The sequence below is a fragment of the Hevea brasiliensis genome, chromosome 18 (assembly GCF_030052815.1).
Source record: "Hevea brasiliensis isolate MT/VB/25A 57/8 chromosome 18, ASM3005281v1, whole genome shotgun sequence".
NCBI classification, from domain to species: Eukaryota; Viridiplantae; Streptophyta; class Magnoliopsida; order Malpighiales; family Euphorbiaceae; genus Hevea; species Hevea brasiliensis.
In genome coordinates, this window is record NC_079510.1 from 36,048,715 (window position 1) to 36,074,864 (window position 26,150).

Consider the following 26,150-nt stretch of genomic DNA (forward strand, 5'->3'; position numbering starts at 1 on the left):
TTTTTTAGATTAATAATTTTACTAAAAAAATTGGAATTACAAATAGATTGTAAAATCAATTGCTGATAACAGTCGATTTTTCGGTTAGTTGCAATTAGCAACTGATTTCATTTAATTGTAATAATCGATTGTAAAATTAATTTTTTTTGTAGTGTATAACATTTTTAATTAAAAGAATTTTTTTTGTCATGTTGCCCATAATTAGTAAGTATTTTGTGCCATTTGATAACTATCAAATTTTTTTCTATTATCTAATAATACTTTAAAATTGTTCTTTAATTTACAATTGTTTTTTAATTTACTCCATATTTCATTGTTTATATTCAAGTTTTATTGATTTTGATTTGCAAAATTTGTTTACATTTTTATTAATTCTTATAAAATTAGAAATAGTCCATTGAATTTAAAACCAAAAAATAAATAACATCAAATATAAAAAAGAGCAATAGTAGCAAGCAAATGTAATTGTTTGCAGATGTATACGAAAATGAACTTTCAATATTAGTTTTACATTTTTTTTTATTTGTCATTGTTATTTATGCATTGATTATCATGATGACACACCCACACACATATATTATCTTATTTATTTATTTATTTTTATGAATGATAGTATATTTTATTTATATATATATATTAATTAATTTGTTTTTTTTACAAAAATGAATCACAAAAAATAATAAAATATACAAGTTTATTAAAAATGTAAATTCAATATGTAAATATTAAAAATAAAATATGAAAGTGAGAGTATTATAGTTACATGTTATAAATTTTAATAATCAAATTATAAAAAATATTAGAAATAATTTTAATAAAAAGTGAAATATTAATTTGAAATTAATATTATGGTTAAATTTAATGTGTTTAACTTTGTTTATGGAACAATTGCTCTATTATTTATAAAAAAAATTGAAAATACATTTAGAAACACTAAAAAATAATGCTCTTTTATAATTTTTTTTTCTCTTAAATTTTTGAAAGTAAATTCTATATATTTTGTGAAAAAGGGAGTATAAATTTTCAGTGCATCCAATAATTACAGGGTTTTCCTCTCATGCAACATGTTAATGACCTTTCATTGGATCATAACATGTATTTTGAAAAAATGGCCATAGTATTATCACCAACACTAGCCATAAAAGTTTAATGAGAGTTATAAACAATCCTAGGAATTCTCTCATCTCCACCAAAGCAATCGTGATCCCATTGCGTAAAGTCGTAAACATAGCGCAACATCCCTGAGCCAGTTGAATATTTTGGAAAATGGTACCTAAAGCACTTCAGCCCAACAAGTACCCAAATTAACTGCGAATGCTGCACAACTTGGAGACAATATGGTTGGGACAGATGGTGCACTGGGGACTTGAGGGGTTGATGGTTTTGGTAGGGTAGGGCTAGGGAAAAAGGGGTTTGATGGGCAATGGCATACACATGCGCATTGACTCCCAATTGAACCTCGACAATTTGAGCCCACCTTATCTCATAAGGGCACCCAAAACAAGCAGCAGTACACTGCATCCACACGCAGCCTCATTTGCAGACTCTGAAAGCCTTGCTAAGCACACAAGAACAAATATCAACCAAATTGAAGACCTCATTCTTCTTTTTTGCTATAATATCTCTTTTTTGCTTTCGTTCCATAATATGTATGTATGTAGTGTGATATTGTTCTTGTTGAGCAGCTTGGGTATTACTATTTATAGAATACCCACAGCATATTTTTAACTTATCTCAACAACCCTAGATTAAATTTTATTTTAGTTCTTTCAACATCTAATATGATGAATTTCAACCGTGATTAAACTATACTGTCTACATTAATTACGGTGCTTGAATCACACGGAAACTATATGTGTTATAAAATGCAGGGCGAAAGAGCCCAAAAACTCAACCCCTTGGGCTGAAGAAAAAAAAGCCCATTTCTTCGAGCCAGTCTGATCAGATTGGCGCTCTTTTCTGTCTTGTGTCTTTTCAAATTTCGCCGGATTTGCTTCTCTACGTGGTAACCGGGCGAGTCATCCTCTCTCTGACTCAGTGATTGGCATTTCTCTCTCTTTCTCTCGCTAAGCTAAGCCATCATTTGCTTCTTCTATGTTCAAGTAAGTAATTAACAATGGCGTTTAATAGATTTCAGTTGAGATGGCATAGTAATCTCACTTTTGATCATAATCCGTTTGGTTACCTCTAGTTTATGATTTTTTCTTTCACATACAATGATTGCGGTTCAGATGCTCTTTTTTTTTGTATTATTGTTGTGTTTCTCCAAGTATTCTATGGTTTTCACTGAATTATTTCGCAAAATTTGCTCCAGAACTGCTGCTAAGCAAATAATCAGTGTTACTGATCGAGATTCGTGGTTCTTCTGCCTTATTCGCATTAATTCGTGCACAGATTTGCTATCCATGCATTGTATCCTGCTAGTTGTTGTAGTTTTTGGCTTTTTTTCTTAGTAATAGCAATAGCTTAACATTAAGTCTTATAGATATTTGACATGTTCTTCGCCATGACCGTTAATATGCTTTGATCTTAATAATAATAATACCAGTGAATTTTTTTTTTCTTTCTTCAGCAAATAAGCTTGGCAATGGATTCATATTCGCTAAAGTCTGTGTCAGATTTGCCCGCACCATTTCGTTCAATTTTTAACTTCAGGTAATAGTACGATACCTGTTTGTTTATGTTCAATCAATTTGATACGAAAATAAGTAGGTTAGGTAATCTTACAGCTTGTAGCTTGATTTTTCTTTAATAATTTATCATTAATATCCATAAGAATGATAAGAGCTACGCACTAATGTAAATTTTATGATAAGAGCTATGTACTACTGTGAATTTTTCTTTCTTAATGTTGGGAATGTGCAAGTGTGTAATTACCATATCGGAAAAAGATTGGACGAGTGAGAGACGTATATAAGTATGTAATCGGGATGAATCCATAGACCTTAAGTTTTGGGTTGGGTCATGGATGTGGTGTCAATCCTATTAGTGCCTTCTTTCACAAGGTGAAGGATTCTCCTAGGCTCTTTAGACTTCCTGGATCTCTTACACTTAAGTTGAAGATGAATATGTATATCCGCTAGTTGAAATAGTCAGTCAGCCAAAAATATGCTAGAAAGTAGAAACCTTCATTTCCCTCTCCCCACCTTGGCACCTCTCCTTTCTAAAAAATATCCTCTCCCATGTCCTGATGTTGCATGAAGTTCAAGTTGATTTCAAATGGCAGCTTTCTCTGTCAGCTTGCTATTCCCATTTTTCTTCAACCTGCATGGTGGAGTTATTAATACTTAGTAAGTTGTCATTTCTGGTATGTGCAGGTACTTTAATTCACTGCAAAGTGAATGTTTTCCTGTCTGTTACCATTCCAATGTAAATATGGTAATCTCAGCACCAACTGGAAGTGGTAAAACAGTGCTCTTTGAGCTTTGTATACTGAGGCTTCTCTCAAGGTTTATATCAGAGGGGAGGTTTATCCACATCAAGGGAACTCTCAAAACAGTAAGTCTTAAAACACAACAACACCTATCTGTTTGACATAACATTTTATTTCTTTTCCCCACTTCCTCTCAACATTTTATTTCTTTTCCCCACTTCCTCTCTTTGTATTTTCACTATACTTCAGGCATGATGCCTATTTTACAGTTTGATGACATTTTTTTAATCAAGAATATGATTACCTTCTGGCTGGTTTTAATAATGGGGCTACAAGTTTCTGTATTTCCAGTTAATAGCATGCTACTTATTGCCTGCTTGTACCTTCTTTTCATGTGGTATGAAGATCTACATAGCGCCATCTAAGGCTTTGGTACAAGAGAAGCTTCGTGATTGGAATCAGAAATTTGGATCATTGGGGATAAATTGCTTGGAGCTGACAGGGGACAATGAATTTTACAGCATAAGGACTGTACAAGAAGCAGATATTATCCTAACTACTCCTGAGGTCAGTATGCAAAAATATTATGAGCCTTTGACTTCTTCTAATTATAAGTTTATAACCACTTGAAATATCCCTTTATGTCCTGAATGAATGGTATCGTTGTTTGTTTGTATAGAAATTTGATGCTGTGACTCGATATCGCATAAAGGATGGTGGCTTGAGCTTTTTCAGTGACATTGCACTTCTACTTATCGATGAAGTTCACCTACTGAATGATCCACGTGGAGCAGCTTTGGAGGCAATAGTTAGTAGAATAAAAATGCTTGCTCACAACCCTGAAATGAAATCAAGTACTCTATCATGTGTCCGTTTTCTGGCAGTTTCAGCCACAATTCCAAACATTGAGGACATTGGTAAATCTGACTCTCTGTGATGCTGCTATTTGCCAAAGAATTAACACTAACATTGGCAATAGATTAAACATTCAACAATTTACTCATGGCATGTCAACAACTGCAGCTGAATGGCTTAGTGTTCCAGCCCAAGGAATTAAAAGGTTAGGTACCTTTTGTGCTATTCTGTGATATTTACCTCCAGCAAGTTTATTTCATCTGCTTTTCAATTTTGTGCAGGTTTGGAGAAGAAATGAGACCTGTAAAGTTAACAACTAAAGTTTTTGGTATACCCATCTTGGCTGATTGCTTCAGTTCAAATTTGATTCTCATCATGTGCATGACTGTACTATTTAATGATCACAACTGATGGATGCACAATATGAGAGGATCACATACATCTTCTAATTTCCCTTCACATGGTTTTGGCCACATGGCATTTTTATTTTACAGGATGACCACATATTATACCTTCACATATCAATGTTTTGCTGTATTCCCATGATTGCAATTTCCCTTTTGCAGGCTACACCCCAGCAAAGAATGATTTTCTATTTGAAAAGGTGGCTCTCATCATAGTGAAGTTCTGGATAATCTCTCTCTCTCTCTCTCTCTCTCTCTCTCTCTCTCTCTCTCTCTCTCTCTCTCCTTATTAATTAGGAAAGCCAAATGTAAAAATGTAATCATATCTCATTGCTCTGATGGTTTTTATTTCTTCCTCGTCCAGCGCCTTCAAAACTATATATTTGGTAAGTGGAAACATTTAAATTTTTTATGATAATTTTACTTTATGTGTTTCTGTTTTTCTTCTTCTGAATTTTCATTTCCGATGGAATTTAGGATTATAACTGAAACATGTGGTTACAACTATTATGCAGATATTCTGATGCAGTATTCAAGAGGGAAATCTGCTCTTGTTTTTTGTTCAACTCGAAAAGGAGCACAAGAAGCAGCGCAGCGACTATCTCAGACAGCAATGACCTTTGGCTATTCAAATCCATTCATTAAAGACAAAGAACAGCAGGAAAGGCTAAGGGAAGCTTCACTATCGTGCAGTGATAAACAAATGCAATCATATATCCTTTATGGTGGTATAGGCCTTAGGCCAGCTTATCACACTATATTATACATAATATTGTCTTGACCTTCCTCAAGTTCATGTCAAATAGAGTAATTTTATTTAACAAGTTACGTTTTGGCAGTTGGTTATCACAATGGTGGGCTTTGCTTGAAGGATCGCAACCTTGTTGAGGGTCTCTTTCTAAAGGGTGACATTCAAATTCTATGTACGACAAACACCCTTGCACATGGAATCAACTTACCAGCACATACAGTGGTCATAAAATCAACACAGCACTTGTATGTTAGGCACTTTTTCCTAATGTGAAATTATGTTAAAAATAGTCCCTGTTCATGTTTGATTTACAAAAATCTTTATTTTATTACAGCAACAAGGAAAAAGGTCTTTACATGGAATATGACCGATCTACAATACTGCAGGTGTTCTTATTCTATTGATATAATGTCAAGTAATTAATTTGATGAAGTTATTGTGTATGCCATATATTTGAGCTTGAAATATGAAAACCAGAGCTGTATTCTTATATTACTTTGTGTGGTTTTATTTTTGTTCACGCATGAAAGTTATATCTGGAGAAAAAAAGGATGCAGTCTGAGTCTGAGGGACTGCTGGAGTGATTCGTTGTAAATGATTGTAGTGGATATTAAAAGTGGCTGAAAATGACACCCCTGTTTTAAATAGCAAACGCTATTTCTGCAAGGTGGTTGAAAATAACCATAGACATGGATATTCCCAATAGGTCAACCTTTCACAAACTGCTGCTGAATCCATAGTCAGGCAAGAGACAACCTGGCGAAATATCTTAGTAACTAGAGGAAAAAAAAAAAAAAAAGCGCAAATACGAAGCATGTAAAGAGGTGAAACATAATCAACATGAAGGCATGTGATATGGAGGGCCACATATGCATAGCCATAATAACCATGTGTTCCTCTGAAAGAGAAAAAAAATGTATATTCTTATTGTATTCATAAATATATCCTTGAATTTCTGTACTTATTGCACAGAGATGTTTAACTTTTTATACAGATGTGTGGGAGGGCAGGTCGGCCTCCATTTGATGATACAGGAATGGTTATAATAATGACAAGAAGAGAAACAGTAATATAATAAATTATACTCTTCCTTTGTTTTTTGTTTTTGTTTTCTGTCATTAGATTAGTCCTTTCTGATGTCTGAACTGTTTGCCCTTATCGAGTTTTAATTTCATATATGACTTCAGGTCCATCTGTACGAGAATCTCTTAAATGGATGTGAAATGGTGGAATCACAGTATGTTTATGACCAATCTCCATAATGAATCTTTTAACTTTGACAGTGGTGCATTATCTATGAAATACGTGATTTTTGTAGTTTGGTTGCTGATTTTTTTTTTTTTTTGGGTTCTTTCAGATTGCTTTCGTGTGTGACAGAGCACTTGACTGCAGAGATAGTTCAGTTGACTGTTTCTGATATTGCAAGGGCAATTGAATGGATGAAGTGCTCATATTTATATGTGAGGATGAAAAAGGTATGTATTTCTAGCATCTTTTAGAGGACATCATCTGTATATTCTTTGTCATTTAACATATTTAAAACTCAATGCATTGCATGCAAGAATCCTGAGAAATATGCAGTCAGAAAAGTGATTTCTAGAGACCGCATAGAGAAGCATGTGCAAGGTACTGTTCTTACACTACAAGTCTTATTTTTATTTCCATCTCTCCTCCGCTCATGGATCCAATATGATGTCAGAGATTTCTGTTCAGAAAGTTAACGAGTTATCACGCCATCAAATGATCTGGACTGGAGAAGATGGGTTCCTTCTGAAGCCACTAGGTACTCCAGAACCATGTAGCTGAATCTTTGAGAGCTATTGTGGATGAAATTTCTGATTTCTATCCTCTTTGGTGCCTTTAGAGCCTGGAAGGTTGATGACCAAGTACTATTTGAAATTTGATACGATGAAACACATTATGCAGACCCCAGATAACTGCAGTTTGGAAGATGCACTTAATGTTATATGCTGTGCAGAGGAAATTGCTTGTATGTATACCTCTAAATTAGTTATATACCTATTTCTACTTCAACAATTAACAGGAGGAATGATGTATTTAGTTGCTGAAATGAAGGGATACAACTCAGACGCAGTGAGAAGAAGCTTCTAAATGACATCAACATTGATAAAGATGGGCGGCTTCGCTTTCATGTAAATGGTGATAAGGGGAAACGGAAAAAGCGTATTCAAACTAGAGAAGAGAAAATATTTGTTTTGGCAAATGATTGCTTGACTGGGGATCCTTCAGTTCATGATTTATCCCTAACCCAGGTTTTGTTCTATTAACAAATCAATATATCTGAGTGCAGTATCTTATGTTTGGAACTTTACTGATGAAATTAACATCTGCTGTTTGCACCTAGGACATGAATTCTGTATGCTCAAATGGGTGTAGAATTGCCAAATGCATGAAAGAGTTTTTTATTTTCAAAAAGAATTATAAAGGAGCTGTGAACTCAACCCTGTTAGCCAAATCATTATATCAGAAACTCTGGGATGACAGTCCATACTTGCTGAAGCAATTGCCTCGCATTGGAATGGTGACTGCTAAGGTATAAATATACGGTTCTGTTGTACACATGAAGTTTTTTCCTTTTTTTCAGAAAATGCTTATCTTAAATGCTTCTGTCTGTTCATACATTTTCTCTCTTGTGCTTTTAGGCTCTGCATTCAATGGGAATTAAGTCATTTGATGAACTAGCTGAAGCTGATCCAAGGAGAATTGAGATAGTTACTGGCCGAAAGTTCCCATTTGGGAACCATATCAAGGATTCTCTGCTGTCATTACCTCCAAAAGTCAGCATCAGCATTGAGGAAACTGTTTGCCGGAGGCAAGGGAAATCCAAGCTAGTAGTGACGTTCACTAGGTTATCACAATCCATCCAATCGGGGAAAAGGCATTATGCTGATATGGTATGTTCTGCTGAATTTAAATGCTATACTATCTTCAACCCTTGCTGAAGTAAGCAATATAATAAAATAGGAATGCACAACTAAGAATTCTTGGTTAGAGATTATTGTTTCAAAATAAGGGAACCTAAGAACTGTGAATTTTTTTGTTACAGATTATTGGTACAGAAGAAGATAATCTGATTCACTTTCATGAGAAAATAAGGTGAAGAATAATTTGTTTACATTCAGTAATTGGGTATTAGTCCATTTATTCACTTATAATAATTGAAGGATTTCTCCCAGTGGATTTCTTTGTGCTCACATGTTCCATTAAGTGGATAAGTGGAACCATTCTTTCTTTTTTCACATGCACAATTTGTCAGTCTTATTAATACTCTCACTCTATGTTATGCTTGATTCTTTATACTCATCACTGTTTCTCAGTCACTTGTTTTGTGTTTTATCTTACTTGGATGCAGCAGAGTTGATGAATTTACCAGGTACAGAGACTTAAACCCTAGTGCACTTTATATTAATAACACAATAATAAGCTGTATTCTTATGAAGTGTTTTTTCCACTTACATGAAAAAAACAATCGAAGTCATTTAAATGGTTTGAAGAGGAAAAAAGTTCTGGACTTGGACAGATTTAGGAAAGCAATATCCTAATCTGAAATGAAAATTTTCTATCCTAATATTCTACAAGAATAAGATTTTGATTTTTTTTTCACTTACTTGATTACAAATTCCAAAAATAATTTTATCTGAAATAATCACATATTTAAAATCTTGCAACACTAATAGCATTAGATATAAGATTTGATTACTTGGAGAAAATGTGATCACTAGCGGACAGCTTATGTTGTTTGTTATATGATCCCTTAGAACAGAATTTTCAGTTAATTGCTTATAACTTCGAGCCCTGGTGGTTGGTTTTCCTTGCAGCCCCTACAGCACAACAGTTCTCCTATCAACTCCTAAAGAAAGCAAGCTGAGTGTCAAGGCTGATCTTATTTTTGAAGAATACAGTAAAAATCTCGTCATGACATGTCTAATTTTCAACTTTGTTCAATTCTCAAGTTACAGTGCTACATTTATATTGATTTTTCCTGCAGTTGGTCTTGATTTCCACGAAAAACTCGTACTGTTGAAGGACAACAATTCAGGAATGAATTACAAATGTGGGCAGAAGCAGCCTTCCCTTTTTCCTCCACCTGTGGAAATTTGCTTGATAGAAGATGACAATGAAACCATATCTTATGCTTCAGCTGAAAGGCTTTGCAATTTGAAAAAATCAAAAACAGAAGACAGCTCAATGTGAGTCCATTTTTTTTCCCTTTTTTTTTTGGGAAATAGGAAGTTTAATTCTTCTAATATCATAATTGCTATACTATGAAAGTCTGATAATTTAGATGAAGTGAAGTTTTGCATATATTTCTTTGTTCGTCTACTTCATGTTAGTAAACTATTCTCCATCCAGGCCCACTTTCAAACTCATAGATGAAGAATTGGAAGAAGGTATAGCTTACAACAAATCTGGACAATTTTCTGATTTTCTGCCTGATCCTGTGTTGAAGCACTGTTTTTCTTTGAAATATCGAAGGTAAGCATCCCGTTGAAATAAAAAAGGACAATCAGAAAGTCATAACTAAACAAGCAATATTCGACCACATACGTGAAAAGGCCAAGAACTTCCCCATCTTGACTCCTGCAAAATCTTCCTCTTCTCCATTGTCAGAGGCGTTGCTTTTCACAAGAAAGCATCCCTATAAGAAGGACATTGATCTTGATACCGAACTGATTGTTATAGAAGAGATAGAGGGAAGCAAAATTCCACAACAGATTGTCACAAATCCGAGTTCTGAAATCAGAGAAATGGAACAGAATGGGTATAATATCAACAACCATCTCGCTCCAAAGCAGGGCACTCCGTCTAGAAGTTCGGGTACTATGAACTTCTTGGATTACAAAGGTGCATCTTTTACCATATAACAATACTCTGCTCAATCATATTTTTAGCTTTATATTTCCTTTTCTCAATGCTTAACTTTCATTATTCAAGGTGGTCGTCCTTCTGAATCTGAGAAAAGCATTCTGAAGAGTCTAACTGAAGAAACAATATTTGGTCACATACGGGAAAGAGCCAATAATTTTCCAGTGTTATCAAGGACTATGCAATCTGAGTCTCCAATGTGGACCAAGGAACAGTCTACTGAGAATCAGCCTGAGTTTTGCATTGCTGCGTCTGATGCATTAAGTGAAATGTTTTATGATGATAAGATCATGAGGGAAACTGTAATCATTTCAGATTTGGAACCTGGAGGGACAGTGATGAATGATTGTGATTCCAGTGCAGGGGCAAAGGTGAAAGAAAACAAATTTCCTCGAAGTCCATGCCTAACATATGAGAGTTTGAGTATCTCTCCCAGAATTTCAAGAATCAACAATGATCCATCTTGTATGGAAATTTTACCTTTCGACATTTCCATGATAAAGGATAACACTAGATCACTAGACTCAGCAAGCTCCATGGAGTATAAAAGGAAGCAGCTGAAGCATTGTTCTCCTAATGGATCAAAAAGGCAGTGCTGGTCAATGGCAATGGCAGGCAAAACAAAGGAAGTAGATTCATTTCATGGATTTGAAAGTGTTTTTTCATTTCTCTGATTTCTCTCTCTCGGCAATGAGTAGTTGGAGAACAGTGTCATGGTCTAAAATTTGATTCTTCTGTTTTAGTTTCGTACTCCAGGTTATTGTAGTTTGTGCTTATACGCGGTAAATATCCTGTAAATGATACGGCGAAGTGGAATCTTGGCATGATGCGAGTCTTATATACGCTAAGAATATCAGGAAACTCTAAAAAGAAACGTATTCTTTTGAATGGTTTTTTCCGTTAATTGAGCTTTGACTAGGGTTTGAATTTATAACCTCGTAATCTCGATAACGATTATTTGTAAATGATTAGCACCCCCGTGTCATTTGATCCTTTCGTGAACCGTTGCCCTTTTAAGAAATATTAGTTTCTTATCTGGTCGGATATTTACTAGCCAATTACCAGCAACCAGATAAGAATGGCTGGGATTCACTTGTATACTGTTTTTTTTTTCACAAAGCTGCCCAAGCCCAAAACATTCATCTCAAGCCCAAATATGTCTACTTCACGAATTACGAATAATTGTCAAGTTTTAATTTAGACGCATTGACGACAAAAATTCAAATCTTTTATGAGGTGCTCATTTTATTTAATTTTTTATTTATTTTTTAAAATTTTAGATAATTAAATTAGAAATTTTTAATTTACAAAAATTTATTTCATTATTAAAATTAAAATTAAGAATTTTGATTATCTCTTAAATATAGAGATATACATTGTTCGATTATAATCGAAAAATTAATCTAAATTAATGAAATTTGATTATTTTAGTAAGAGTATGTTTGATTTTCGATTGGTAATAATAAAAATTTTTAATTTTTAATTATCAATTTTATTATTTTTTATTTAGTAATAAAATTAATCGAAATAATTAAATTTTAATTAATTAATATATTAATTATAATTTTATTAATATTATATTATTTATAATTATTATTTTTATTTTATAATAATATTTAACTTATTATTATTATCTTATTAATATTAAATTATATTTATTATTTTTTATAAATAAAAAAGAATATAAATATGTTTTTATTAATATTTTATTAAATAATCAATAATATAAAAAATATATATATATTTTAATTAATTCGGTTATAACCGATAACCAATCAATTATTTTCCGTTTCGATTAATTTTAATTTTCTCTTAATTTTTGATTTGATTCTACTAATATTTTTAGAGTCAATTAATAATTTAATTAATTTAAAATTTGATTCAGTTTAATTCTGTTCGATTAATCGAATGCCCACCCTTATTTAAATGTATAATTTAACTTATATTTTTTTTAATATTACATAATAAAAATATTATATTTTTTATTTTATATTTATAAAATTATTTTTATATCTTATTTACCTAAATAAATAATAGGGTGCTTAGAAATAAACTATCCTCCACTGACTTTAAAGTGTTTATCCTAACATTCTAAAAATAAAAATCAAAATTCTCATATTTTAATTTGAGAATTGAATAATTTTTTTAATTAAAAAGTTTTAATTTAATTATTTAAAATATAAAAAATTGAATAAAATAAGCCATTTATACACGTTTTAGATTTTTTCAGTTAATTTAATCCAGTATTGATTTAAAAATAAGTATCATTTAATGGTCGACAATACTCTGCCGCCTTTTTCTCACATTGTCTGTTGGTCTGTCTGGATTCTTCTAAAGCCGCCTTGCCTTCTCTCTGTTCTCTCACCACTCTCTCTGCAGTTCTTAGTTCTATCTCCATCGACAGTCACTGGTGAGCTTCTGATTCTATTGTCTATTTTAATAGCCTTTATATATATGTGATCTCCATTTCTATTTTTCAATTTAATTAAAGAAAGCCTGCTGAGGGCATGTCCCAGCTGTGTAGCAGAGAGGCTTTGTTAATTGGCTTCAATCTCTTTTCTTGTTTTGTGAGATGCCTTCTATGGACCATGAGGAAAAGTAATATAAGCATAGTATTTAAAATTTTCACTTGCCATAGAACAAAGATTTGGTCATTGGATTGCTAGATTACTAATCTTTGTAGTTATGTTTTTGGGTTTGTGAAGCTGTTATTGCAATTAAGATATCTCTTATCAATAATCAGATGATCATAGAAAAATAATTAATCTAGTTTCAGATATTTACTTACAGCGAAACATGGGTGCTGCTCATAAGATTGCACATGTTGCTTACAAGGGTCCAAGTGTGGTGAAAGAGATCATTTATGGAATAGCACTTGGCCTTACTGCTGGAGGTTTGTGGAAAATGAATCAATGGAATAATCAAAGGCGAACCAGGGAATTCTATGATCTTTTAGAAAGAGGTGAAATCAGTGTTGTGGTGGAAGAAGAGTAAATGATGTGAGTTTTGGCTCTTCAACACTTACTGTAGTAACTAATATGTGTTCATCTTAGATGTTAATTAAATTATCTACCAATAAATGTATGCTTCAGATTGCATGTTTGGTCGTATGTAATTAAATGTTATGTATTATATTGAAATGCGATGGTATCCAATTATATTGAATATTGATAATCTTTGAAACATTGAAAATTTTGTTGGGATTTATTTCTGTCTTGGTTCTTCGCTCCTTGATGGCCTATTTAAGCTACTCAAGCCTATGAAGCACGGAAACGGTACTGGGTCACGTTTCCCAGTGTCGAAAACGTTTCTGATGAGGAAACGACCTGACACGGCTGAGAAACATTTTCGGGCAATTTTTGAAAATATTGAAAATCGAAAACGCGTTTTTGGCGACGCGTTTCTTTAAAGAAAATTAAAAAAAAAAAAGGAAAATGGGTAGGGTTAAATCACAAACAGATCGCACGACTTCACATTCACCATCGAGATCAACAGAAGAAGAAGAAGAAGAAGAAGAAGAGGAGGATCAGACCTTTAACGGTAGGCTGCAGCATCGCAGGTAAGGTTCACAACATCCTGTGTAACATCCTCATTTTAGCTAGTCCGTACAATCTTATTCGGTGACGATTAGTCGGTCCCATGACTAGAACGTTCGGAAAAATATTTAAACTAAAAAAAAAAAATTTAGAAAAAATTATAAAATAATTTTTGGGACTCCAGAGAAGGGTCATTGAGGTTCTTATGGCATTAAAATGCTAAGAAAATACTTAGAAAAATTTTTCAATCGGTACAGACAATTTTGACCCGTTAAGCCAAATGGAGGGCATTTTGGTCATTTCGTCTTCAGAGAAGATTTTTGGGCCAACTTGTCCAGTTAAATAAATAATTTATATAACATAAAATATGATTAAATGTTGTTAAAAATTTAATTGAAATTAATTGGACAACAAAAGGATGAAAAAAGGAAAGAAATTGAAATTATGACATCATAAGGATGTCATTAAAAGTCTCCAACCCAATCAAGTGTTGATACATGTCACCAAGGTATATAAAAGAGACAAATGGGCTGGAAAAGGAACAAAAAAAATCAGACTTCTTCTCCCTTTCTCCTTCCTTACGTGACAAACCCATCCACCATTGCCAACCATAGCAAGCTTTTTCAAAGCTTGATTTCCTTAGCTCTCACCCCACTAAACCTTATACTCCCAAAACAAAAAAGTGTCCTTACCCCTTGGTGATTCTTTTGGGAGCAAAAAAAAAAGAAGAAAACAAGAGTTTTAGCAAGTGGGAAAATCTCACTCCTTTGAGGTTAGTGACCTAACCATGAATTTTTCTTTAAATTCATGTTAAGGACTTTGAATGAGTGTAAATTACAAAGAAAAAAATTGTTGAACACCATTTGTATGTAAACCCTAGATTTTTGGTATCCATGGTTAGGGTTTGATTGTGTTGAGTTTAATGAAATTAAAAGACTATCATGGCTGCCCACAAGGATTGATGAAATGAAGTGAAAATGAATGTGGGGTAATGTTTGAGATGTTAGGGTTAGGGTTTGGGATGGAAAAATGGGAATTTGAGCATGTAATGATGAAAGTGAGTTTTAATGGTCAATTAGTGACCATTTGGTTATGTGTAAACAAGAAATGAGGTGGTTTGATTTGTGAGAATTGCAGTTGGTGTGGCTGCCCATGGTGACCTGCAGAATTGGACATGAGTCCAGCAGGTTTGGGCAGCCATAACTTGAATTGTAGAGGTTCAATTGGTGCAAGGCCAATTGGACATGAAACTAGACACATAATGGCACAACTTTTGTGAAGAAACCATGCCCATAAAACCAAACTAAGTGGACCAAAAGCTTGCTCAAATCCGGGTGGCCTGCAGGCTGATTCTGCAGAATGACCAAATGAATAGTGATTGTTCATTTGGCCATAACTCAATGTAGAAAGGTCCAATTGACTTGAAATTTTACCAGAAACAAGCTAAGATATAGACCAATAACTTTCATGAAGAAACCTACCCCAAATTTTGACCAGAACCTATCCAACAAGTGAGTTGCAGTCGGTGACCTGCAGTCTGATTCTGCAGAATGACCAAATGAACAGTGATCCATAACTCAATGTAGAAAGGTCCAATTGACCTGAAATTTTACCAGCAACAAGATAAGATATAGACCAACAACTTTCATGAAGAAAGCTACCCCAAATTATGACCAGAACCTATCCAACAAGGGAGTTGCGATCCTTTATTCAGACTGTAGATATGGTCAGTCCAGAAAAATTTCAATCCGGCCAATTGTGATTTTTGGACCATAACTTGAGCTAAAAAACTCCAAATGGAGTGATTCAAAAAAGGAAATTCAACTAGACAAAATAATGAACAACTTTCATGTTGATCATTTTACCAAATTCCAGCTGCAAAAATGACTAATGAAACAGTAAAAATGAGGTATGAAAACTGAAAATTCTGCTTACTTAACATTAAGCTTAAAAATGGTATTGGCAACCAATACCAACAAAATTTGAATGCAAAATGTGGTATGTTGGGAGTATTAAAACTAATGTACCTATTGTCTATGCAAAAGTTAACATTTTGGTTGACTAATGAAGTGAATAGTAACACCAAAACTTGAAATTAAAAAATTGTAAAACTTAAAAGTATAAAATGCCCTAGTATACCTAACAAGATTGGTTTGGATAGCTTGGCATGCCAATAGGGTTCTGTTAGCAGTACTGCATATGGCTTCATGCCATTCTGTGTTTCATGGCTTTCCCATGCCATTCTGTGACATAATAGCCTTTGGCTATGTTATTGAGTTAATATACTTGGGTTTTGACCCTGATAATTATTACAGCTTGTTAGCTGTTCTGTCGCACATCGTGAGGCACAATGTGACCGATGGTGTGATGGTCCGAGGTACTTAGTACCCAGTGCCAGTTTACCCGTTTATCCAGTCCAGTCAACTAGTATGGGTTACTCGGGCAATGATAATAAACCTTACCAAAGTTTAATCAAATAATAATGCAATTAATATCAGAAGTTAAGTCTACTAAAAATGTAAACACACATTCTGCATATTCGTTTCACTTTATGTTATTTTATTTTTATTTTACATTGTCACCACTAAGCAGAATTGCTTAGCGCGTCGCTTTTGCCACGCGCAGGTACTGGGGACCTAGCTGGGGAGCTCAGCAGACACCAGACAGGGTGAGCCTACAGAGCTGCATCAGGAGTTCAAAGTCACCTCACATCTGCACTGCATATGGTAGGACATTAGGACTATAGGTGGCTCTTTTGTATTTTGCATTTTGTATTAGTTTGAATTGTAACTATAAACTCCTGTAATTATGTATTAATGTAAATATATGAAATTTCATATTATTGAGGTTTTCTGCATTATGTATGTTGATAAATGAAATGTTGATAATTATTTGTGAATATGCTTCAAGTGATGAAGTGAACAGAAAAGTTTTGAAAATAGTATTGTGATTTGAGATTGATATTTTGAGATTGACTTGAATGTGTATAATGGAGTTTGGATTTGGAAATTATTTTGGATGTGTTTTTAAACAGGTTCAGAAGAATTGTTTTTCCAATTTACAGCCGGCACTCTGCCGAATTTTCTATAAAATTTGCGGATAAATTCAGATCTATCAAAATTGAAAATAAATGAATTATAAAGGAGTAAATTGTAATAGAAACATAAATTGGTACTCCAGCACACTGAGTGGCATAACTTGCTCGGCTACATTGTAGACGGGTAAGGGGTGTCACATTTAGTGGTATCAGAGCATCGATTTAGGCGTTTCTGGGCCTAGATAGAGTACATACCATTGCATTGCATTTGTAAGTATTGAGGTGAAACTGATGTAGATCTGTTTGTTTTTTCTATTTTGAATAGGATATGGATCCTGATTCGCAAAGAGCAGTTGAGGAAGAGGTGGAGAGTCGTGCTCCACGAAGGGCTGAATCTGGGGGCAGGGTAGAATCTGCTCCACCAGCAGCTGAGGCACCTGCCCAACCTCAGTTTGCGTTATTTCAGCAAATGGCTGAATTCTACTGGCAAATGATGGGGGCAATTCCACAGCCACAACCACCACTAGCACCACAGAAATCTCATTTGGAGAAATTGAGGAAGCATGGGGCTGTAGACTTCTTTGGGAAGAAGGAGGATGATCCCATGGCTGCAGAAAATTGGTTGGATAGAACCATCAGAGTGCTGAAACAGCTAAATTGCACCCCGAGCGGAGAACTGGTGGGTCTGTGTCCCCTGCCGAGGATGATGCATATCAGTGGTGGGACACAGAACTACCAGTGAGGTGCAACCTGAACGGATCACTTGGGAATTCTTCCTCACAGAGTTCAGGAAGAAATATATTAGCAAAGTGTATTTAGAAGAGCAAAGAAGGGAATTTATCAGTCTGAGACAGAGACAGTTGTCAAGGGCTGAGTATGAGCGTGAGTTTGTCAGACTGAGCAGATATGGGAGGGAGATAGTCCCTACAGAGGCAGAGAGGTGCAGACGGTTTGAAGAAGGGCTCAATGACAACATCAAAGTCATGATCACAGCATTGGAAATCACGGATTTTTCTAAACTAGTAGATGCAGCATCAAAAGTGGAAAGGGTCAGAATCAATGAACAAAATAGAAGGGAAAGACAGCAGAAAAGGGGTCCAGGTCAGTCTAGTACATTTTCTGCTCCCAGTAAGAAGAGTAAGGGTCCTCCTGCTCAGAGTTCAGGACCACCACAGGGTTAGGGTCTCGAGGCCCGAGCCACGATTCACACCTAGGAGAGGCCACCACACTATCAATGGCGCTCTCCGGGGGCGGTGTTTAGGGACCAGCCCACTGCATCTTACGCTTGTCGATCTTGTCGAAGTGGCATAAGAGGGAATGTTGGCGAGTGACCGGTGCATGCTTACGGTGTGGATCGACAGAACACCAGATCAAGAATTGTCCGAAGAGGACTACTACTGTTGCTCCAACACAAACTGACAGACCTACTCCTGCACCACAAAGGGGTAGGAAGCCCGTTAAACCTGAGGTAGCTGGTCCATCACTGAGGCCTGCATCCGAGTCAGTTGAGAGGCCAGACACTAGAATACCAGCCAGGGCCTATGCCATCAGAGCTCAGGAGGAGCAAGATGCCCCGAACGTCATCAGGGGTATGTTTTCCCTCTACAACACTTCTGTGCATGCATTGGTAGATCCAGGATCCACTCATTCCTACATTTGCATCAAACTACCCGTAGAGAGGGGAGTTCCAGTAGAGGAGTGTGATCAAGACATTCTGGTCACAAATCCACTAGGCCACAGTGTGGTAGTGAATAAAGTGTATAAAGGTTGCCCATTGAGGATTCAGGGCTATGAATTCTCGGCAGACCTAATTGAGTTGCCTTTCCACGAGTTTGACGTGATTTTGGGAATGGACTGGTTGTCACGTCATCAGGCAATAGTTGATTGCAAATTGAAGAGGATTTCTTTGAAAACTTCTGAGGGTAATGAGATCACTGTTGTGGGTGAAAGGACAGATTTCATGTCCAATGTTATCTCAGCCACGGTTGCAAGAAGATTGATGAGAAAAGGCTGTGAAGCTTACCTAGCGCACGTGGTTGATACTAGGCAAGCTAAGCCGAACCAGTGTGATATACCCACAGTGAGATACTTCCCAGATGTGTTTCCTGAAGAGTTGCCTGGTTTACCACCAGAAAGGGAAGTCGAGTTTGCTATTGAGGTAATGCCGGGTACAGCACCCATTTCCATTGCTCCTTATAGGATGGCACCCACTGAATTGAGGGAGTTGAAAACTCAGTTGCAAGAGTTGCTTGATAAGGGGTTCATATGCCCTAGTGTGTCACCATGGGGAGCTCCGGTGCTATTTGTGAAAAAGAAGGATGGAACTTTGAGATTGTGTATTGATTACCGGCAGTTGAACAAAGTAACTGTGAAGAACAAATATCCATTGCCCAGAATCAACGATCTGTTTGATCAGTTGAAAGGAGCCAGTGTATTTTCAAAAATTGATCTCAGATCAGGGTATCATCAGTTGAGGGTAAAAGATGCAGATGTGTCAAAAACTGCATTCAGAACCCGGTATGGACACTATGAATTTTTAGTGATGCCATTTGGTTTGACAAATGCACCAGTAGCATTTATGGATCTTATGAACCGTATCTTCCATCCATACTTAGATTGGTTTGTAGTGGTCTTTATTGATGATATCCTGGTGTATTCCAAGACCAGGGAAGAACATGATGAACATTTGAAGATTGTTCTGCAAACCCTGCGAGAAAAGGAGCTGTATGCTAAGTTGTCCAAGTATGACTTTTGGATGAGTGAAATCTCTTTCCTTGGACACATAGTATCAGCAGAGGGGATTAGAGTAGATCCCAAAAAGATAAAAGCAGTGATGGAATGGAAGCCTCCCAGAAATACAACTGAGGTCAGAAGTTTCTTGGGGCTAGCTGGGTATTACAGAAGATTTGTGAAGGGGTTCTCTCTTATAGCTGCTCCAATGACCAAGTTGTTGCACAAGAATGTGAAATTTGGCTGGAACGACAAGTGCCAAGCTAGTTTTGAAAGGCTGAAGGCTATGTTGACAGAAGCACCAGTGTTAACATAGCCAGTGTCAGGAAAAGACGTTGTGGTCTATAGTGATGCCTCACATAATGGGCTAGGGTGTGTATTGATGCAAGAGGGGAAAGTGGTCGCCTATGCTTCCAGGCAGTTAAGGCCACATGAACAAAACTACCCTACTCATGACCTGGAGTTAGCAGCAATTATCTTCGCACTGAAGATATGGAGGCATTATTTATATGGTGAAAAATGCTACATCTATACAGACTACAAGAGTCTAAAATATTTGCCAACCCAGAAGGAGCTCAATCTTAGACAGAGGCGATGGATTGAGTTCCTAAAGGACTATGATTGTGTGATAGATTATCATCCTGGGAAGGCAAATGTAGTTGCTGATGCCTTGAGCAGAAAGTCCATCACAGCTTTAAGATCACTCAATGCCTATCTGTCCTTAGCTCAAGATGGAGCTATTTTGGCTGAGTTGCAAGTGAGGCCAACCTTGCTACAGCAGATACAAGATGGGCAGAGGGCAGATGAAAAACTAATGGCCATTATGGGTAAAATTCCTGAGGGGAAGGAAACTGAATATGAGGTGAAAGCAGATGGGTGTCTATACTACAGAGGAAGAGTGTGTGTATCAGATGATGGGGAACTGAAGACTAGTATTCTGAAAAAAGCACACACTAGTGTTTATGCTATGCACTCGGGAAGCACGAAAATGTATAATGATTTGAAGCCTCATTATTGGTGGCTTAGTATGAAGAGGGATATAGCTGACTATGTGACTAAGTGTTTGACATGTCAGCAAGTTAAAGCAGAACATCAAGTTCCAATAGGATTGCTACAACCTATAAGCATACCGAATGGAAATGGGACCGGGTCACTATGGATTTTGTTAGTGGTCTACCTCTCACTCGAAAGAAGCATGATGCAGTGTGGGTGATAGTAGATAGATTGACGAAGTCAGCACATTTTCTGCCAGTTAGGACTGACTACTCATTGGAGAAGCTAGCAGAATTGTATATCAGTGAGATAATTAGACTACATGGAATCTCACTTTCCATCATATCTGACCGAGACCCAAGGTTTACATCAAGATTCTGGAAAAAGTTGCAAGAAGCCTTGGGCACACAACTTCGTTTTAGCACGGCTTTTCATCCCCAGACAAATGGACAGTCAGAACGAGTAATCCAGGTAAACTTAAGAACTAATTGAATTCTCGCAATTAATAAATTGAAATGATAGTAACAATGTGAATTATGTGATAGATCCTGGAGGATATGCTAAGAAGTTGTGTTATTGAGTTTGAGGGGAGCTGGGATAGATACCTCCCACTGGCAGAATTCGCATATAACAATAGCTACCAAGCTAGCATTCAGATGGCTCCGTATGAAGCACTGTATGGGAGGAAATGTAGAACCCCAGTATGTTGGACTGAATTGGGCGAAGATAAGCTGGTAGGACCAGACCTGGTGAAACAGACTGAGGAGAAAGTGAAGATAATCAAAGCTAACCTGAAGGTTGCCTCAGATAGACAGAAATCATATGCCGACTTGAAGAGAAAAGACATAGAGTATGTAGTTGGCGATAAAGTGTTTCTCAAAGTCTCACCGTGGAAGAAAGTACTGAGGTTTGGGAGAAAGGGTAAGTTAAGCCCTAGGTTCATTGGCCCATATGAAGTCATTGAATGTGTGGGACCAGTGGCCTATTGGCTAGCCTTACCACTAGAACTGGATAAAATTCATAATGTATTCCATGTTTCCATGCTGAGAAGGTATCGCTCAGACCCTTCACATGTCATTTCCATGGAAGAGATTGAAATCCAACCGGACTTGACATATACAGAAGAACCTATACAAATCCTAGCTCAGGAAGTGAAGGAACTGAGAAATAAACAAATTCCATTGGTGAAAGTGCTTTGGAGGCACCACAACACTGAAGAGGCAACTTGGGAAAGTGAAGAGATAATGAGGCAACAGTTCCCTCAACTGTTTGCATTAGGTAAATTTCGAGGACGAAATTTTTATTAGAGGGGAAGAGTTGTAACATCCTCATTTTAGCTAGTCCGTACAATCTACTGTTCCGGTGACCAGTGTCGGTCCGGACAGCTAGAACGTTCGGAAAAATATTTAAACTAAAAAAAAAAAAAATTTAGGAAAAATTATAAAATAATTTTTGGGACTCCAGAGAAGGGTCATTGAGGTTCTTATGGCATTAAAATGCTAAGAAAATACTTAGAAAAATTTTTCAATCGGTACAGACAATTTTGACCCGTTAAGCCAAACGAAGGGCATTTTGGTCATTTCGTCTTCAGAGAAGATTTTTTGGCCAACTTGTCCAATTAAATAAATAATTTATATAACATAAAATATGATTAAATGTTGTTAAAAATTTAATTGAAATTAATTGGACAAGAAAAGGATGGAAAAAGGAAAGAAATTGAAATTATGACATCATAATGATGTCATTAAAAGTCTCCAACCCAATCAAGTGTTGACACATGTCACCAAGGTATATAAAAGAGACAAATGGGCTGGAAAAGGAACAAAAAAAATCAGACTTCTTCTCCCTTTCTCCTTCCTTACGTGACAAACCCATCCACCATTGCCAACCATAGCAAGCTTTTTCAAAGCTTGATTTCCTTAGCTCTCACCCCACTAAACCCTATACTCCCAACACAAAAAAGTGTCCTTACCCCTTGGTGATTCTTTTGGGAGCAAAAAGAAGAAGAAAACAAGAGTTTAAGCAAGTGGGAAAATCTCACTCCTTTGAGGTTAGTGACCTAACCATGAATTTTTCTTTAAATTCGTGTTAAGGACTTTGAATGAGTGTAAATTACAAAGAAAAAAATTGTTGAATACCATTTGTATGTAAACCCTAGATTTTTGGTATCCATGGTTAGGGTTTGATTGTGTTGAGTTTAATGAAATTAAAAGACTATCATGACTGCCCACAACATGTATTTATTAAGTGGATTGATGAAATGAAGTGAAAATGAATGTGGGGTAATGTTTGAGATGTTAGGGTTAGGGTTTGGGATGGAAAAATGGGAATTTGAGCATGTAATGATGAAAGTGAGTTTTAATGGTCAATTAGTGACCATTTGGTTATGTGTAAACAAGAAATGAGGTGGTTTGATTTGTGAGAATTGCAGTTGGTGTGGCTGCCCATGGTGACCTGCAGAATTGGACATGAGTCCAGCAGGTTTGGGTAGCCATAACTTGAATTGTAGAGGTTCAATTGGTGCAAGGCCAATTGGACATGAAACTAGACACATAATGTCACAACTTTGGTGAAGAAATCATGCCCATAAAACCAAACCAAGTGCACCAAAAGCTTGCTCAAATCCGGGTGACCTGCAGGCTGATTCTGCAGAATGACCAAATGAACAGTGGCCATAACTCAATGTAGAAAGGTCCAATTGACTTGAAATTTTACCAGCAACAAGCTAAGATATAGACCAACAACTTTCATGAAGAAACCTACCCCAAATTTTGACCAGAACCTATCCAACAAGTGAGTTGCAGTCAGTGACCTGCAGTCTGATTCTGCAGAATGACCAAATGAACAGTGATCCATAACTCAATGTAGAAAGGTCCAATTGACCTGAAATTTTACCAGCAACAAGATAAGATATAGACCAACAACTTTCATGAAGAAACCTACCCCAAATTATGACCAGAACCTATCCAACAAGGGAGTTGCAGTCACTGTTCACTGCACTGTACATATGGTCAGTCCAGAAAAATTTCAATCCGGCCAGTTGTGGTTTTTGGACCATAACTTGAGCTAAAAAAACTCCAAATGGAGTGATTCAAAAAAGGAAATTCAACTAGACAAAATAAGGAACAACTTTCATGTTGATCATTTTACCAAATTCCAGCTGCAAAAATGACTAATGAAACAGTAAAAATGAGGCATGAAAACTGAAAATTCTGCTTACTTAACATTAAGCTTAAAAATGGTATTGGCAACCAATACCAACAAAATTTGAATGCAAAATGTGGTATGTTGGGAGTATTAAAACTAATGTACCTATTGTCTATGCAAAAGTCAATATTTTGGTTGACTAATGAAGTGAATAGTAACACCAAAACTTGAAATTAAAAAATTGTAAAACTTAAAAGTGTAAAATGCCCTAGTATACCTAACAAGATTGGTTTGGATAGCTTGGCATGCTAATAGGGTTCTGTTAGCAGTACTGCATATGGCTTCATGCCATTCTGTGTTTCATGGCTTTCCCATGCCATTCTGTGACATAATAGCCTTTGGCTATGTTATTGAGTTAATATACTTGGGTTTTGACCCTGATAATTATTACAGCTTATTAGCTGTTCTGTAGCACACCGGGAGACACAATGTGATCGATGGTGTGATGGTCCGAGGTACTTAGTACCCAGTGCCAGTTTACCCGTTTATCCAGTCCAGTCAACTAGTATGGGTTACTCGGGCAATGATAATAAACCTTACCAAAGTTTAATCAAATAATAATGAAATTAATATCAGAAGTTAAGTCTACCAAAAATGTCAACACACATTCTGCACATTCGTTTCGCTTTATGTTATTTTATTTTTATTTTACATTGTCACCACTAAGCAGAATTGCTTAGCGCTTCGCTTTGCCACGCAGTCTTGGAGACCTAGCCGGGAGCCAGCAGACACGCACGGTGAGCCTACAGAGCTGCATCAGGAGTTCAAAGTCACATCACATCTGCACTGCATATGGTAGGACATTAAGACTATAGGTGGCTCTTTTGTATTTTGCATTTTGTATTAGTTTGGATTGTAACTATAAACTCCTGTAATTATGTATTAATGTAAATATATGAAATTTCATATTATTGAGGTTTTTTGCATTATGTATGTTGATAAATGAAATGTTGAGAATTATTTGTGAATATGCTTCAAGTGATGAAGTGAACAGAAAAGTTTTGACAATAGTATTGTGATTTGAGATTGACTTGAATGTGTATAATGGAGTTTGGATTTAGAAATTATTTTGGAAGTGTTTTTAAACAGGTTCTGAAGAACTGTTTTTCCAATTTACAGCCGGTACTCTGCCGGATTTTCTATAAAATTTGCGGATAAATTCAGATCTATCAAAATTGAAAATAAATGAATTATAAAGGGGTAAATTGTAATAGAAACATAAATTGGTGCTCCGGCACACTGAGTGACATAACTTGCTCGGCTACGTTGTAGACGGGTAAGGGTGTCATATCCTGTCTCTTCTTTTCTCTCTAGTCTGCCATATTCATTCTCTAGTATGCTCTCTCCATCCTTATCAACAGAAAAAGAAGAAGAAGAAGAAGCAGAAGGGGAGGAAGACAACATCACAGGTAAAGATGACCCTTTCTTCTTTTCTAGTTCCCCTTTCTTATTCCCGATCTGTGCAGTATTTTCTCATTCCCCATCACATTTAGGTATTTAGGTTTATATAGGGATTTGATTAATTTATTATTTAATTTATTATTTTTCTTTTTTAATTTCTTTGTGAAACAATTTTATTAAGCAACTTCCATTAATTAATTACAATTTTATTCCTTTAATTAATCATAAATTTATCACATTTAATATCAATTTTTTTCTCTAAATGTATATTCCATAATTAGATTTTTCTCAAACCAAATTTGAAGAGTTATCATAAATATTTTTTTTTAAAAAGGAAGATAAAAAAAATTTTCTCAAATTCACTAAAAATTTTCAAGATTTGCCATATTTTTACAATCAACATTTTGAAGGAAATTAAGGACAAATGTAAATATATTTTTAAAGTTATTTTCAAAATTATAAAATTTCAAGTTTAAATTCTAATTAATGATAAATAAAAAAAAATTCAACATTCAAAATTTGTATTTTATATTAATATATTTTATATTTTTATAATAATTTATATATAATGTGTTTAATATAATTTGTTTTAATGTATCGTTATATTAAAATTTTTTATAATGATTTTTATAGTCAATTTATTCAATTCTATTATTTAATTCTTTAATCTTTTAATATATAATTTGCCTTGTGCTTTAATCCTTAGTATATAATTTGTTTAAATAATTTGTAAATTGTATAAAATTGCATTTTCTTTTTGTCATTTTGATAGGACAATATTTGAATGGATTCTTCGAACTCTAATTCTACCCAAGCAAATAGCACTAGTGCCACTTCTTCAAAAATTAGGGTGGAAGAATTTAATCCTTTGTAGAGATATGTAACTAAACTTGAGAAAACTGGAGAAGGAGGGGGTAATTGTAAATGGATATGTAATTTTTGTGTACAAGAAAAGTAATGGACTTATACTAGAGTG

General features: G+C 35.4%; 2 protein-coding genes across 7 annotated transcripts; both read left to right on the forward strand.

Annotated features, from left to right (window-relative positions):
• Positions 1 to 1,966: 1,966 nt before the first annotated feature.
• LOC110669438 (DExH-box ATP-dependent RNA helicase DExH17) lies at positions 1,967 to 11,158 on the forward strand. 3 transcript variants are annotated; one of them, XM_021831114.2, is made up of 28 exons: positions 1,967 to 2,102; positions 2,573 to 2,655; positions 3,318 to 3,498; positions 3,779 to 3,940; positions 4,053 to 4,290; positions 4,397 to 4,433; positions 4,510 to 4,556; positions 4,795 to 4,832; positions 4,997 to 5,018; positions 5,148 to 5,360; positions 5,472 to 5,628; positions 5,718 to 5,769; positions 6,378 to 6,449; positions 6,571 to 6,620; positions 6,741 to 6,858; positions 6,946 to 7,009; positions 7,083 to 7,166; positions 7,248 to 7,373; positions 7,460 to 7,656; positions 7,749 to 7,937; positions 8,047 to 8,298; positions 8,451 to 8,500; positions 8,757 to 8,777; positions 9,223 to 9,305; positions 9,393 to 9,594; positions 9,758 to 9,795; positions 9,881 to 10,249; positions 10,340 to 11,158. In XM_021831114.2, exons 2-28 carry the CDS (start codon positions 2,588 to 2,590, stop codon positions 10,942 to 10,944), a joined length of 3,735 nt encoding a protein of 1,244 aa, XP_021686806.2. In that variant the 5' UTR covers positions 1,967 to 2,102; positions 2,573 to 2,587; the 3' UTR covers positions 10,945 to 11,158. The 3 variants fall into 3 exon arrangements, with proteins under 3 accessions (XP_021686806.2, XP_021686815.2, XP_057996771.1); XM_021831123.2 differs by having other exon boundaries at positions 1,968 to 2,102; positions 8,760 to 8,777; XM_058140788.1 differs by lacking the exon at positions 6,378 to 6,449 and having other exon boundaries at positions 1,968 to 2,102.
• A 1,355-nt stretch (positions 11,159 to 12,513) lies between these two features.
• LOC131168709 (putative cytochrome c oxidase subunit 5C-4) lies at positions 12,514 to 17,487 on the forward strand. 4 transcript variants are annotated; one of them, XR_009146102.1, is made up of 4 exons: positions 12,514 to 12,680; positions 13,047 to 13,269; positions 16,432 to 16,532; positions 17,169 to 17,487. XR_009146102.1 is itself a non-coding variant. In XM_058140949.1 (3 exons), the coding sequence occupies exons 1-2, from the start codon at positions 12,542 to 12,544 to the stop codon at positions 13,262 to 13,264; spliced, it is 357 nt and encodes a 118-aa protein (XP_057996932.1). In that variant the 5' UTR covers positions 12,514 to 12,541; the 3' UTR covers positions 13,265 to 13,269; positions 16,432 to 16,663. The 4 variants fall into 4 exon arrangements, 3 of the variants coding, with proteins under 3 accessions (XP_057996932.1, XP_057996931.1, XP_057996933.1); XM_058140949.1 differs by lacking the exon at positions 17,169 to 17,487 and having other exon boundaries at positions 16,432 to 16,663; XM_058140948.1 differs by lacking the exons at positions 16,432 to 16,532; positions 17,169 to 17,487 and having other exon boundaries at positions 13,047 to 13,435.
• Positions 17,488 to 26,150: the final 8,663 nt, after the last annotated feature.

What these genes read in the sequence shown, in the direction of transcription:
- LOC110669438 (XM_021831114.2), top strand. Translation starts at nt 2,588, where the DNA reads ATGGATTCATATTCGCTAAAGTCTGTGTCAGATTTGCCCGCACCATTT. An exon ending in CCAGCCCAAGGAATTAAAAG is followed by an intron (nt 4,434 to 4,509) that starts GTTAGGTACCTT and finishes AATTTTGTGCAG; the next exon opens with GTTTGGAGAAGAAATGAGAC. An exon ending in AGAGTTGATGAATTTACCAG is followed by an intron (nt 8,778 to 9,222) that starts GTACAGAGACTT and finishes TTTTCCTTGCAG; the next exon opens with CCCCTACAGCACAACAGTTC.
- LOC131168709 (XM_058140949.1), top strand. Translation starts at nt 12,542, where the DNA reads ATGGTCGACAATACTCTGCCGCCTTTTTCTCACATTGTCTGTTGGTCT. An exon ending in ATCTCCATCGACAGTCACTG is followed by an intron (nt 12,681 to 13,046) that starts GTGAGCTTCTGA and finishes ATCTAGTTTCAG; the next exon opens with ATATTTACTTACAGCGAAAC.